Raw genomic sequence first — 13,806 nt, forward strand, 5'->3', positions numbered from 1 at the left:
ATCCAGCCTGCAACCAAGGTATGTGCTCTTGACTGGAATTGAACCCAGGATCCTTCAGTCCATGGATTGACGCTGTATCTACTGAGCCAACTGGCTAGGGTTCCCTGATATTTTAAGCACCCACCTGGCACTGTACAGTTATAGCAATATTATTGACTATATTCCCTATGCTGTATTTACATCCCCATGACTGTTTTATGACTGCCAATTTGTACTTAATCTCTTCACCTTTTTCATCCAGCCCCCCAACTCCCCTCCCCTCTGTCAGCCATCAACCTGATCTCTGTATCTATGAGTCAGTTTCTATGTTTGCTTATTTTGTTCTTTAGACTCCACATGTAAGTGAAATCATGTGATATTTATCCTTCTCTGTCTGATTTATTTTACTTAGCATAATACACTTTAGGTCCATCCATGTTGTCACAAATGTAAGATTTCATTCTTTCTTTTAAGGCCAAGTAATACTCCATTGTATATGTACCACAACTTTTTTATCCACTTGTCTATTGATGGGCATTTGGGTTGCTTCTATATCTTGGTTATTGTAAATAATACTGCAATCCCTGACTGGTTTGGCTCAGTGGATAGAGCGTTGGCCTGTGGACTGAAGGGTCCCAGGTTCGATTCCAGTCAAGGGCATGTGCCTTGGTTGCGGGCACATCCCCAGTAGGAGGTGTGCAGGAGGCAGCTGATTGATGTTTCTCTCTCATCGGTGTTTCTAACTATCACTCCCTCTCCCTTCCTCTCTGTAAAAAATCAATAAAATATATTTAAAAAAAATAATACTGCAAGTCTTTTATCTATTTTCTGAAAGACTTTCTCATTTTCAGAATATAAGTTTATTTGTTTTAAGGATTTTGTTCTTATTTCATAGGAGCAATAGCTTTTCTTACCTTTAAGAGTATTTATGATAGTTTATTGTTTGTTTTGACATTTTCTTCTCCCTGTATGGTCTTTGTTTTCTTCTGCTTTTTTCCTCTACATTGTTTTGGTCTTTGAAGGTGTTGCAGATGAATCATTTGGCTAATTCTTTAAGAGTAGGGCATAACAAGCTGATTAAAAGGCCTGAGCACATGGGGATAAGGTTTGGCAACTGTGAAATACAATTTATGGTTTACTGGCCTGGCAATTTCTCCAGATGAACCACTAATGCCAGTAAATTGTATAGCTCTTTATCTTATATTGGTTAAGTTTTCTTGAGGATCGTCTAATCTCCAGCCTGGAAGGTATAGGCTAGGCCAGTGATGGCGAACCTATGACATGCATGTCAGCACTGACACGCATAGCCATTTCTGATGACACGTGGCCGCTGAGGCGGCCGCATGCTGAGGATGAAACATTTGCTGCTCCTGAGGATGAAACATTTGCGACTAGAGTTATGCTCAGTTTTTTGGCGAAGTTTGACACACCAAGCTCAAAAGGTTGCCCGTCACTGGGCTAGGCTTACAGTGTTCTCAGAACCACAGTGAACAAAGTGTGTATGGAAACGTTCACTTAACCTTCCTGTTTTTCATACATCTTCTATGCCCTTGTTAGTGTCTCTTAGTCCTAAGACCTATTATATCCTCTCCAGAGAACAAACCCTCCAGCCTGTTGCTTGGGTGGGGAGGGCATTCACTGGAGGAATCCAGAGTCAGAGAAGTGACCTAGACATCATTTTACTAGTTTTACATTTTAAAGTTTTAAGATTTTTATCTATAAGCAACATATAGTGTTGTTTTGAATGTTGTCAAAATTTACATAGATGTTAAGGAAATGTGCAGATTCTCCTCAGTTTACAGTGGAATTTCTTTCCAATAAACCCATTGTGAGTTGAAAATGTCCTGTTAAAAATGCATGCAAGTCACCTAGCCTACTGAATATCATAACTTAGTCTATCTTTTTTTTTTTAAATATATTTTTATTGATTTTTTACAGAGAGGAAGGGAGAGGGATAGAGAGTTAGAAACATTGATGAGAGAGAAACATCGATCAGCTGCCTCCTGCACACCTCCCACTGGGGATGTGCCCACAACCAATGTACATGCCCTTGACAGGAATCGAACCCGGGACTCCTCAGACTGCAGGCTGACGCTCTTTCCACTGAGCCAAACTAGTTAGGGCTAGGCTAGTCTATCTTATACTTGCTCAGAACACTTAAATTAGCCTACAGTTGGGCGCTTATCTTTAGTTTAATCTCAAGAGTAATTGCCTTCCTCTTCTCACCAGAAGCAGGAGACACAAATGGGTGTTTTTAGACATGATGGGATGTAAAAACCCAAAACAATATTCAGAAAATGATAGCAACACAGTACGTTGTAGAATATTGGTTGTTTACCCTCATGATAATGTGGCTGACTGGGAGCTGTGGCTCACTGCCACTGCCCAGTGTCATACCACATGTTGCTAGCCCAAGGAAAAGATGAAAATACAGAGTACGGTTTCCAATGAACGTGTATCACTTTCCCACCATTGTAAAGTAAAAAAATTGTAAGTGGAACCATTATAAGTCAGGGATCGTGTGTATACATTTCAAATAACATGCATTTTCATGGAACACAAATATACCACCAATATATTTTTAAAAAATTCTTCCCCTATGATAGACATCTGTTTCCAAGATTTTGCTATAAACACTTAAGCTTCAATATTCCCCATACATGTCTCTTGGTGCACATGGGTGTTTCTCTTTATAGTCAGTAAAATTGTTTGGTTCTAGAGTGTGAGCCTTTTCATTTTTTTGTAAGATATTGCCAAAATGTTTTCCTAAGTTTTTAAACAACCAACTACAGGATATGAGAATTTGTAATTAACTTTTTTAAAAAATGTTCCTTACTACAAACATAACATACTATAGGAAAATACATAAAGTAGATGTCCAATAAACTGCAATAAAATTTTCAAGCACAATCAAACATTGAGTGTTCCATAACAGATTTCTGTGTGCCCTATAATCCATTATTTTCTGTTAATTCTTGATTATCTCTTCTACCCTCACTGGATTATTTTGAACCAAATGTCATATGGTTTTATCTGTAAATAATTCAGAATCCTATCTAATCAAGAGGGAATATGCTAACTGACCATCATGCCCTCACAAAGATGGTGACACCCACAGCCAATAAGGAGGGAATATGCTAATTGACTGCCATGCCCTCAAAGATGGCAGCACCCAGTCCCCTCAGCCCCGCCCGGGCAGCAGGCTTGCAGCATGGCTGGGCCTGCCCCCAGGTGCATCCGGCTGCTCCATGTGCCTGCCTCCGGAGTCCCCCATCCCCCTCAGCCCCCCAGCCGCCCAGGGCCGGCCTGAGGCTCAGGTAACCAGGGCCGGCCGAGGCTTGTGCTGCTGGCAGTGGCAGAAGCAGAGGTATGATGGGGGGGTGTTGCTTTCCCCTGATTGCCGGGTCACCTCCCACCCCTGAGGGCTTCCGGACTGTGAGAGGGAGCAGGCCGGGCTGAGGGACCCCCCCCCCTCTCCAGTGCATGAATTTTCATGCACCGGGCCTCTAGTGTATTACTAAGAGAGATAAGCCAATGGTTCTCAACTGGGACAAGTTTGCCCACCAGGTGACATTTAGCATTGTAGATATTCTTGATTTTCACAACTGGAAGAATACTGGGTACTATTGGCATTTAGAAGGTAGTGGCTAGGGTGCTGCTAAACATCCTACAATGTATAGGAGAGCTCCCAAAAACAAAGAATTATCTGGCCCCAAATGTCTGTAGTACCAGATTGAGAAACCCAGAGATAAGGACTCTAAAAAATTACACACACAATGCAATGATTATATCTATAATCGATACTAATAAAAGGGTAATATGCTAATTAGACTGGGAGACCTTCTGGACAAAGCCATGGTGGCGGGCCAAGGCAGAGGCGGTTAGGGGCAATCAGGCCAGGAGGGGAGGGTAGTTGGGGGTGATCAGGCAGGCAGGGGTCCAGTTGGGGGTGATTAGGCTGGCAGGGGGGACAGATGGGGGCAAGCAGGCTGGCGGGGGGGGGGCAGTTGGGGTTGAGAAGGCCGGTGGGGGGGTAGTTAGAGGCGAGCAGGCTGACAGAATGGTTAAGGGCGATCAAGCAGGCAAGTAGGTGAGCGGTTAGGAGCCAGCAGTCCCAGATTGCGAGAGGGATGTCCAACTGCCCTGTGGGATCAGGCCTAAACCAGCAGTCGGACGTCCCCCGAGGGGTCCCAGATTAGAGAGGGTGCAGGCCAGAGCTGAGGGACACCCCCACCCCCGTGCACGAATTTCATGCACCAGGCCACTAGTATGAACAATAATTTCCTGATATTAAATGTCCAATCAGTTAAAATTTTTCTCTTTCAAAAATGATTTTTTATATTTGATTGGTTTGAATCAATATATAAACAAAGACAACTAATTGATTGATATCTTTTAAGTCTTTGCTAATATATAGCTTTCCTTCTTTTTTCATACGCTTTTATTTTTCTCTTAATCCTCACCTGAAGACATTCTTAGAGAGAGAGAGAAACACATTGATGTGAGAGAGAAACATTGATCCGTTGCCTTCTGTAATTGGGGACCAAACCCACGACCCAGGTATGTGCCCTGACTGAGAATCAAATTGGCAACTGTTTGGCAGTGCACATGACAACACTCAACCAACTGAGCCAGTGGATCTGGGTCACTTTTTTTTTTTTTTAAGAGAAACATCACTATGATAGCAAAACATCCATCAGCTGCCCACTGCACTCCCCCTACTGGGGATGGAGCCTGCAACCTGAGCTTGTGCCTGGACTGGGAATCCCCAAGCCAGCAACCTTTCAGTGCACGGAGGATGCGACCACAAAAAAAACAACTGAGCCAAGGCTTTTCATACACTGTTTTTATTGTTGAATAAAACAGGTCCCTTATCCTGTATGCTGTCCCACATTTTGCAGATACTGTTGATCTACTTAAACAAATTTGCAGATTTGCAAGCAGTCCTCCCGTTTTTATCTCTGCTTCTAGGAGTTGCTTGCCCAATCAACTTCTGAGCCTTTGTAAATTAAATTTGGTTCCTTCTTGAGTTTTTCCCATTGTAGCTAAGTCACTGTCACTTATCAGTCTCCTTTGTAGCTTCCAAAAGTGTTGCTGCTGTTATCTTGCTGATTCTTTGTACTTGTGGGTTAAGCCTTAAAATTTTTTTTTTCAGTTTCTTCTTATTATAGTAGGATTTTGGGAAAGAGTAAAAGTAATGTTTGTCACTTTGCTTGGAAGTCTGAGATACTTTCAGTGGTTCTTTCTGTATGTACTGTTGTACCAAAATTTATATTTCTAGGAATTCTAACTCTAAAGGAATTGTACTTCAAAAATCATAAAAATAGTCCTAGCCGGCTTGCCTCAGTGGATAGAGCCTGTGGACTGAAGGGTCCCAGGTTTGATTCCAGCCAAGGGCACATGCCTGGGTTGCAAGCTCCATCCTCAGTAGGGGGCATACAGGAGGCAGCCGATCAATGATTCTCTCTCATCATTGATATTTCTTTCTCCCTACCTCTCTGAAATCAGTAAAGAAATATATTTTTAAAAAGAGTCATAAAAATATAGAACCCCTATGGATGTAATTATCCTTATGTAGCTGGTAAAAGTATTGGACATTTACATATTTTATTTATTTTAAAGGCTCAAAGTGGGAATCTCCTATTTTTTAAAAAACACATTTTTTTCTTTAATTTCAGAGAGGAGGATGGGGGGTGGGGAGAGAAACATCAGTGATGAGAGAGAATCCTTGATCTGCTGCCTCCTACACGCCTCCTCCAACTGGGGATTGACCAGGGCATGTGTTCCAGAATTGAACTGTGACCTCCTGGTACATAGATCGACTCTCAACCACTGAGCAATACCAGCTGGGCAGTTACGACTTTAAATAGTTATTTTAATCCAAATTTACAGTCAGGAACTGGACATTTATTTTTCAAATAGGAAATAAATAGACTTGTTATCGAATTTAGAAGGTATAAAAGGACTATATAGTTCCCATTCTTACCCCTCCAAAGTAGGCTTCCTTCCTGAAGGCAAATACTATTAAGTAGTTTCTTACATATTCTTCAGAAATACTTGATGCACATACAAAGATGGATGGATATATGCTTTTTAAAAAATAAACAGCTTTGGAATGTATATTACATACAATAAAATTCAACAATTATAAATATCAGTTTGAGTTTTGGTAAATATATATTTAATTGTGCAATCTCTACTAAAGTCATGATATAACTTCCCCCATTTTCATTGTTCATTATAGTCAATCTCTCCAACTCCCTCCCTCCCCATGAACTATTATTGATGTTTTCTGTCAATATAAATTGTGCCTTTTCTTGAATATCATATCAATGGAATCATACAGAACATATTATCTTTTTTAGAATGTAGTCTTTTTATCTCTGACTACTTGCACTTAGCAGAGTGCTTGTGAGATTAATTGATATCTGTGCCTTGAACCAAGGAAGTGTTGAATGAGTGTGTTAAATGTCTGTTAGCCTAAGTTTTGGTTAGGTTTTTTAATTTATATCATATTGGCTCATGAAATGGACTAATGAATTTTATATTCATCTTAAATTAGCTCTCATTGTTAAACCTTGATGTCTGTCATTCAGCATGGAAAAAGGTGACTTAATTTGACACAAAATGTTGATAAGTCACAAGTAAAATTTTATTTAATGAACATGGTAGGACATCAGCATAGCTTGTTCAGTTCAATTTTTTTTTTTCCAATCCTCACCCGAGGATATGCTTATTGATTTTAGGGGGAAGGGAAGGGAGGAAGAGAAACATAGATGTGAGAGAGAATCTGGTTTGGTTGCTTTCCTTACATGCCCTGACCAGAAATGGAACCTGTAACCTTTTGGTATATGGGACGTTGCTCCAACCAACTGAGCCGCACCAGCCAGAGCCAAAATGTATTTTAATAGCAATCTATTGCTATATTAGTAAAAAAAGATAAGATAATATTTGTGTTTTAAATCAGTCAAGCATTCTTGGTTATACTGATCTTTATTACAAACATTTGGGGTTGGACATCGTATATAGGTTACTTTTTTCTTGAGTTGGGTATGGAATTTTTTTTGTAGAGAGGTACAAAATCCAAAAATTGAGATACTTGAGAAAGTAATTATTGTTAAATCTTTATCTCAATCTCAGCACTTTAAAAAGACAAATTTTATTTCTATACTTTTATGCTTTGTACTCAAGCTTACAGATAGGATAAAACAGAATAATTTAATGTACCAAACTGACTGGTTGAACACAGAAAGGGCTAACATAACTATGGTACTGCAAATTTAAAAGTATATAATATTTGGAATATTAAAGTCATACCTTGGTTAACTAATTAATAAGATTCTAAATAGTTTTTATTGTACTTAAAACTATTGGATTTTACTGTTATATTTTAAAAATAAAATCTAAACTAGTCCTTCCCCAGAACTTAATTTTATCTCAAATACCAAGCCAAGGGGAAAGGGAATACAGTATGATTTCCTGCCTTGAATTTTTTAGGCATCTCCACCCAGTAACAAATCTCATGTTTGTGGGCTCTTATGTTAAAACTAGAGGCTTGGTGCATGAATTCGTGCACATTGAAAGGAAATTAATTAGAAGAAATATTTTAATATCGCTGTTCGCCCTTTTCCTATAATAGAAGTGTCAACCAAATTCATGATCAACAATGACAGATGGAAACACACGCGTGAGATTGGCACCAGCGAGAGCTTTATATCTATATATATATATAAAAGCCAAAGTGATCGAATGACCGGTTGCTATGACGCACACTGATCATCAGGAGGCAGACACTCAATGCAGGAGCTGCCCCCTGGTGGTCAGTGCACTCCTATAGCCAACCTGTGGCTGGCCAACCTCCTGTGGTCCCCCTGGCCGGCTGGCCCCGATCACTCCAATAGGGACTGGGTGAGATGGTCCCAATGGGTCCCGATCACCAGCCAGGCCAAGGGACCCCTGGTGCCAAATTTGTGCACCAGGCCTCTAGTATTTAGATAAACTTGCTTAATTAGACCTGCTTTCTGATTTAGCTAAACTTTTTCCAGCCCAGTGAAGCACCCCAACTTCTCTTTCAGGTAGTTGTCAGCAACACAGCAATAAATATCAACATGAAGCAGATTATTATTGCAGATCATGCAGGGAGAACAAAGGGTGAAATATTTGTAGCAATGTTTGACTGTATTCTGTGCAGTGAGAAAACCTGAAGTTATTTTCAAGTTCCACCATTTCTTTTCAGTCAGATCAAGTTTCTAAAATTTCTAAATCTCCGTTTTCTGGCTAATGAAAAGAAAATAGTATTCTACCGAGTCTCCTATCTACCTACTCCAGGACTTCTGTGAGGATCAAATAAGATGAGGCATGCGAAAACACTTCACAGACATTTGGTTAAAGTGTAAAATATTTGCACCTGGCTATAAAGCAAGTCATGTTCCTGGGCTGAAGAATCTTCAAGGAGACTAGTCGCTAGGGAGAGGAAGCCGGGCATTGCTACATGACATCATTACCCAGGGCCCATAGCCACCATTTCTAGGCTGGGCTGGGCTGTGGGCTGCATTTTGTGCCATGGGGTCTTGGCAGTGTTGGCTGCGATTTGGTGGGGCATTGCTCCGGGGTGGTAGCGGGGCCTGTGTCCCACTTGGGGGAAGCTGAGTGTTGCTTTGTGGGCACCAGGTCCATAGTGCCGTTTATTTAAATGGCCTGTCGCTAGGGAGAGGAAGCCGGGTGTTGCTACGTGATGTCATTACCCGGCACTCACAGCCACTGTTTCTGGGCTGCGCTGGGCTGTGGGCCGCATTTTGCGCCATGGGGTCTTGGCAACATTGGTTGTGATTTGGTGGGCTGTCGCTCCAGGGTGGTGGTGGGGCCTGTGTCCCACTTGGGGGAAGCCGAGTGTTGCTTTGTCAGTGTGCCAGGTCTGTGGTGCTGTTTCTTTGTAAATGGCCAGTGAGTGTCACGGCAGCTCCTGCGTTGAGCGCCTGCCCCCTAGTGATCAGTGTGCATCATAATGACCGGTTGGACGGTCGGAGGGACACTTAGCATGTTAGCCTGTTACATATATAGATAGCTAAGAAGCTAGCATCTGGTTGTAGAACATTACTACAGATAGACCATCTCTGATTATAAAACTTTATGACAGGTCTTATTACTTCAGCCAGCGTTTTTTAATGTATCCTTTTTAAAGTTTTTTTCTACTACCTTTGGAACCCTGGTAGTAGATATCTGAAACATCAATATCCTGTTAGATGGTCTCATATAATTTGGAATATTAATGATTTCAAGAGCTTTAAGTGTAACCTTATAGTTTTGTGACTTTAGTCACATAATCATGTTAACTTATATTTACTTACTGAACTATAAGTAAAAATGATCCACTATTTAAAACATACATTTGTACTTAAGAATCTAAAATACTTTAACCTACCCACCCCTCTCTGACTCTGAAGGAGTGTTCCCAAAAGAGCTTTACTTGTGGGACAGAGAATATTGTGATAGTGAAAAATTGTATTAACCTTTTGCACTCAGATGTCGAGTGTGACTCGACACAGCATCGGTAGCAGCTCTTTTTATAGTCTTTGAATGTATCAATAATTTGAAATATAAAAAAATCCAAATAAATAAGTTTGTATGAAAAGAAACTCCAGTTTTTTATTCTACTGCCGCGCTTTGTAAAATCTGGAGCATTTAAAAAATTAAATCCCGAGTAGAATAAAGGAATCGAGAAAAAAGCAAGCGAGTGCAAAGGGTTAATTGGGTAACAGTTAGATTTATGTTGAATACATTTCTTCTTTCTCCTTTCTTAAGGAATTGAATGACCTGGCACGGGACCCCCCAGCACAGTGTTCAGCAGGTCCTGTTGGAGATGATAGTAAGTATTTAAAAGGAATGATGGAGTAAAAGAGTATAATAACTTGCCTCTGGGCACTTGAGAACTGATGAATTACCTCTCCTAAGGTTATTTTGGGTGAAGGATAATTTTGCTTTAGGAAAGAGGTAGTGTTCACCCTTACTTGTCCATGATAGATGCAGTTCTATGTATATCCCATCATCTTCCGTATTGTTCATTACATTTTGAACCTCTTTTGCCAGACAAGGTGTAATTATTCTGACCCCTTCCTATCTATCTTTCACCCCATCTGGGTATTTTTTTTTTTTCTTTTAATCCTCACCTGAGAACATGCATAGAGAAGAAGGGAGAGAGAGAGAGAGAAACATTGATAAGTTGCCTTCCATTCGTGTCCCAACTGTGCCCTAATTGGCAATGTAAACTGGCAACCCAGGTATGTGCCCTGACCAGGAATCAGACCGGCAACCCTTCTGTGTACAGGATGATGCTCAACCAACTGAATCACTCCATCTGGGTAATTCTACCTAATAAAAGAGTAATATGCAAATTGACCCTAACTCCGCTACACCCACAAGCCACGCTCACAAGCCACACCCACCAGCCAATCAGGAGCAGATATGCAAATAAACCCAACCAAGATGGCTACAGCCACAGAGAGCAAGGTTTCCCAGGCAACGGAGGAAGCCAAGCTTTCCGCCTGCCCTTGCAGGCCTGGGCCTCCACTCAAGCTACAAAGTTTCAATTATAGAAGGTAAACAAATCCAAACAGAAATGGCGGCAGTCATGGAGCTGGAGAGAGCAGGCCAGAGTTTCCCCTGGCAACGGAGGAAGCAAAGCTTTCTGCACCCCCTGGCCAGCCCAGGCCTCCGCTTAAGGCTACAAAGTTTCAATTATAGAAGGTGAATTAACCCCAACAGAAATGGCTGCCAGCGGAGCGAGCAGGAGGCTTGGCTCCGCTCCAGGCTACAAAGTTTTAATTGTAAAAGGTAAATAAATTCCAGATACCAGGGCCTCCACTTGGGTTGCCAGAGGCCGTGGCTGGCCTACAAACCACCACAGGCCCCTTGCTCAGGCCGCCCCATGCCCCAAGGGAGCCCCCATCCTGATCCGGGACACCCTTTCAGGGCAAACCAGCTGGCCCCCACCCCTGCACCAGGCTTCTATCCTATCTAATAAAGAGTAATATGCAGATTGACCATCACTCCAACACACAATGTGGCTGCCCCCATGTGGTCAAAGATCCTTCCCCCATGTGGACACTAGATGGCCAGCAGGGGAGGGCAGTTGGGAGGCACCCGGCCTGCAAGGGAGGGCAGTTGGAGGCAATCAACCCTGCAGGGGAGGGCAGTTAGGGGCAAACAGGCTGGCAGGGGAGCAGTTGGGGGCAAACCAGGCTGGCAGAGGAGGGAAGTTGGGGACAAACAGGCTGGCAGGGGAGCAGTTAGGCATCAATCAGGCTGGCAGCGGAGTGGTTAGCGGGTGATCAGGCTGGCAGGCAGAAACGGTTAGGGGCAATCAGGAAGGCAGGCAGGCGAGCAGTTGGGAGCCAGCAGTCCTGGATTGTGAGAGGGATGTCCCAGATTGGAGAGGGTACAGGCTGGGCTGAGGGCCACCCCCCCTCCGTGCAAGAATTTTGTGCACCGGGCCTCTAGTATTAGTATAACTAGGTATTGCTCTTTAAGTAAGATAATATTAAGGATGATTGTGTATATGCATGTGTCTGTCTTTCTACTGGCTCATACTTGTGAATATGGGTACAATTTGCTTATTTTGTTATATTTTTTTAATCCTCACCCGACGATTTTTTTCTCATTGATTTTTAGAGAGAGAAGGGAAGAGGAAGGAAGGGAGGAAAGCGGGGGGACGGGGAGAGATCGGTGGTTGCCTCCTGTATGCGCCATGCGCCCAGTGATCAAGTCCACAACTGAGGTACATGCCCTTTACTGAGAATCGAACCCTCAATCCTATGATCCATGGGCTGACGCTGTAATCATTAAGCATACTGGCCAGAGCCAGTTTGCTTATTTTTAATGTCCAATGTATCTGTTTAATCCTGTCTAAAATAATTTATTAAATCTTACCACATATGTTGGATAATAATTTTCTTTGCATTCCACTTTGTCTCAACATAGCTTTTCCCCCTGTATACCATCATCTAGCCTTTTTAAAAGGGAAGATAAGTGAATAAGACTCAATTTTTTACACAAAACTCACCAAAAAAATGAAACATTTAGCAAATAGAAAAAATAAGCATACTTGGAAACATTTGTGTAAGAGAAGTGTATAGATTAAGACAAGTAAACATGAAGTTATATATTATCTTGTTTAAAACCTATTTTTTCCAGATATTTCTTAACCTTTTGCACTCGGATGTCGAGTGTGACTCGACACGGTTAGCATCGGTAGCAGCTCTTTTTATACTCTTTGAATGTATCAATAATTTGAAATATAAAAAAATCCAAATAAATAAGTTTGTATGAAAAGAAACTCCAGTTTTTCATTCTACTGCCGCGCTTTGTAAAATCTGGAGTATTTAAAAAATTAAATCCCGAGTAGAATAAAGGAATCGAGAAAAAAGCAAGCAAGTGCAAAGGGTTAAGACTGGTGTTTATAGCTCTTGCTGGTGTGACTCGGTTGAGCCATCCTCTGATATACCATGAGGTCACTGGTTCCGTTTGATGTCAGGGCACATGCCCAGGTTGCAGGCTCAATCCCCACTAGGGGGTGTTTAGGAGGTAGCTAATAGATATTTTTCTCTCCTCCTCCTTTCCTCTGTCTAAAAATCATTAAAAACATAGTAAAAAAAAAATGGTGTTTTTAGTTTGCTAAATCCATAAGAATCAAAGCGAGGCCCTATTATAAGAATTGCTTTACAGATAAAACAGATAGATGTTATCCTATATAATAAAAGCCCAATATGCTAATTGTCTGGTTGTCCGTTCAACCAATCAAAGTATAATATGCTAATGATATGCTAAGGCCACTCATCCGCTTGCTATGACATGCACTGACCACCAGGGGACAGACATTCCGACTGGTAGGTTAGCTTACTCTGGGGTCCAGCCAATCGGGACTGAGCAAAATGGTCTGGACACACCCTGGAGCCCTCCCACGGTCCCTCCCTGGCTGGCCAACCTCCTGCATCCCTCCCCGGCCCTGATTGTGCACCAGTGGGGTCCCAGGGCCTGGCCTGCACCCTATTGCAATCCAGGACCCCTCGGGAGATGTTGGGGAGCCGGTTTCGGCCCAATCCCGCAGGCCAGGCCAAGGGACCCCCACTGATGCACGAATTCATGTACCAGGCCTCGAGTAAAGTATGAGACCAAGTGCATGTGACAAAAAATCCCATTTACATTATTATATTTAGACCTGTCCAATATGAGTAACTATAGTACTTGATACTAAACAGGATAGGCCAAATACTTAAACAAATGTTATCTCATTTAAGCTTCACAATAATAGTTTGGGTGAGTGGAGTTAGAAGTTGTAAACTATTTTAGAGAAAAATCTAGTGAGAGACTCATAGAGGTTCCCAGGGTAGTCTCATATTTAGGTTTTCTGATTCTAGTTGTCATTCCACAGTATTATATAGTGTACCTGCATTTGTATGCTCTTTCAAAAGTGGTTTTACTTCAGACAAATTCCTCAAAGTTGAGAATAGCTAATCTTTACTTGAAAGTCTTTAAAGTCTGGGGATTAAATTTCATTTTCTTAAGTTCTCTTCAATGTGCTTAAGTAATTTTCCTTTGCTTCCAAGCTAGTTAATGCTACCACATTTCTTTCTCAGATAGAAAACTTGTTACCTCAGAGAGTTAAATAAAACTCTCCCAAAGTATAAGTTATAAAAGAAAAAAAGAGAAATTAGAATCCATCAAAATTTAAAATCTAGGTGCTGCAAATGGTATCTTTAAGAAAGCAAAAAGACACAGTTTGGGAGAAAAATTTTGCAGGTCATAATTTCTGATAAGACACATTTATCCAAA

The 13,806-nt window shown here is 41.6% G+C and overlaps 1 protein-coding gene across 3 annotated transcripts in view; it reads left to right on the forward strand.

The window, feature by feature from the left end:
- The window catches only part of UBE2D2 (ubiquitin conjugating enzyme E2 D2), a 48,563-nt gene that overhangs the window by 20,321 nt on the left and 14,436 nt on the right, over positions 1–13,806 (forward strand). For 2 of the 3 annotated variants that reach the window (XM_008141580.3, XM_054717928.1), the window contains exon 2: positions 9,781–9,844. In XM_008141580.3, the coding sequence (XP_008139802.1) occupies positions 9,781–9,844 (64 nt within the window). Of the gene's footprint in view, positions 1–9,780; positions 9,845–11,734; positions 11,753–13,806 lie in introns of those variants that run through there. The other variant, XM_054717929.1, reaches the window with a different exon arrangement.

This window comes from Eptesicus fuscus, chromosome 6 (assembly GCF_027574615.1).
Source record: "Eptesicus fuscus isolate TK198812 chromosome 6, DD_ASM_mEF_20220401, whole genome shotgun sequence".
NCBI classification, from domain to species: Eukaryota; Metazoa; Chordata; class Mammalia; order Chiroptera; family Vespertilionidae; genus Eptesicus; species Eptesicus fuscus.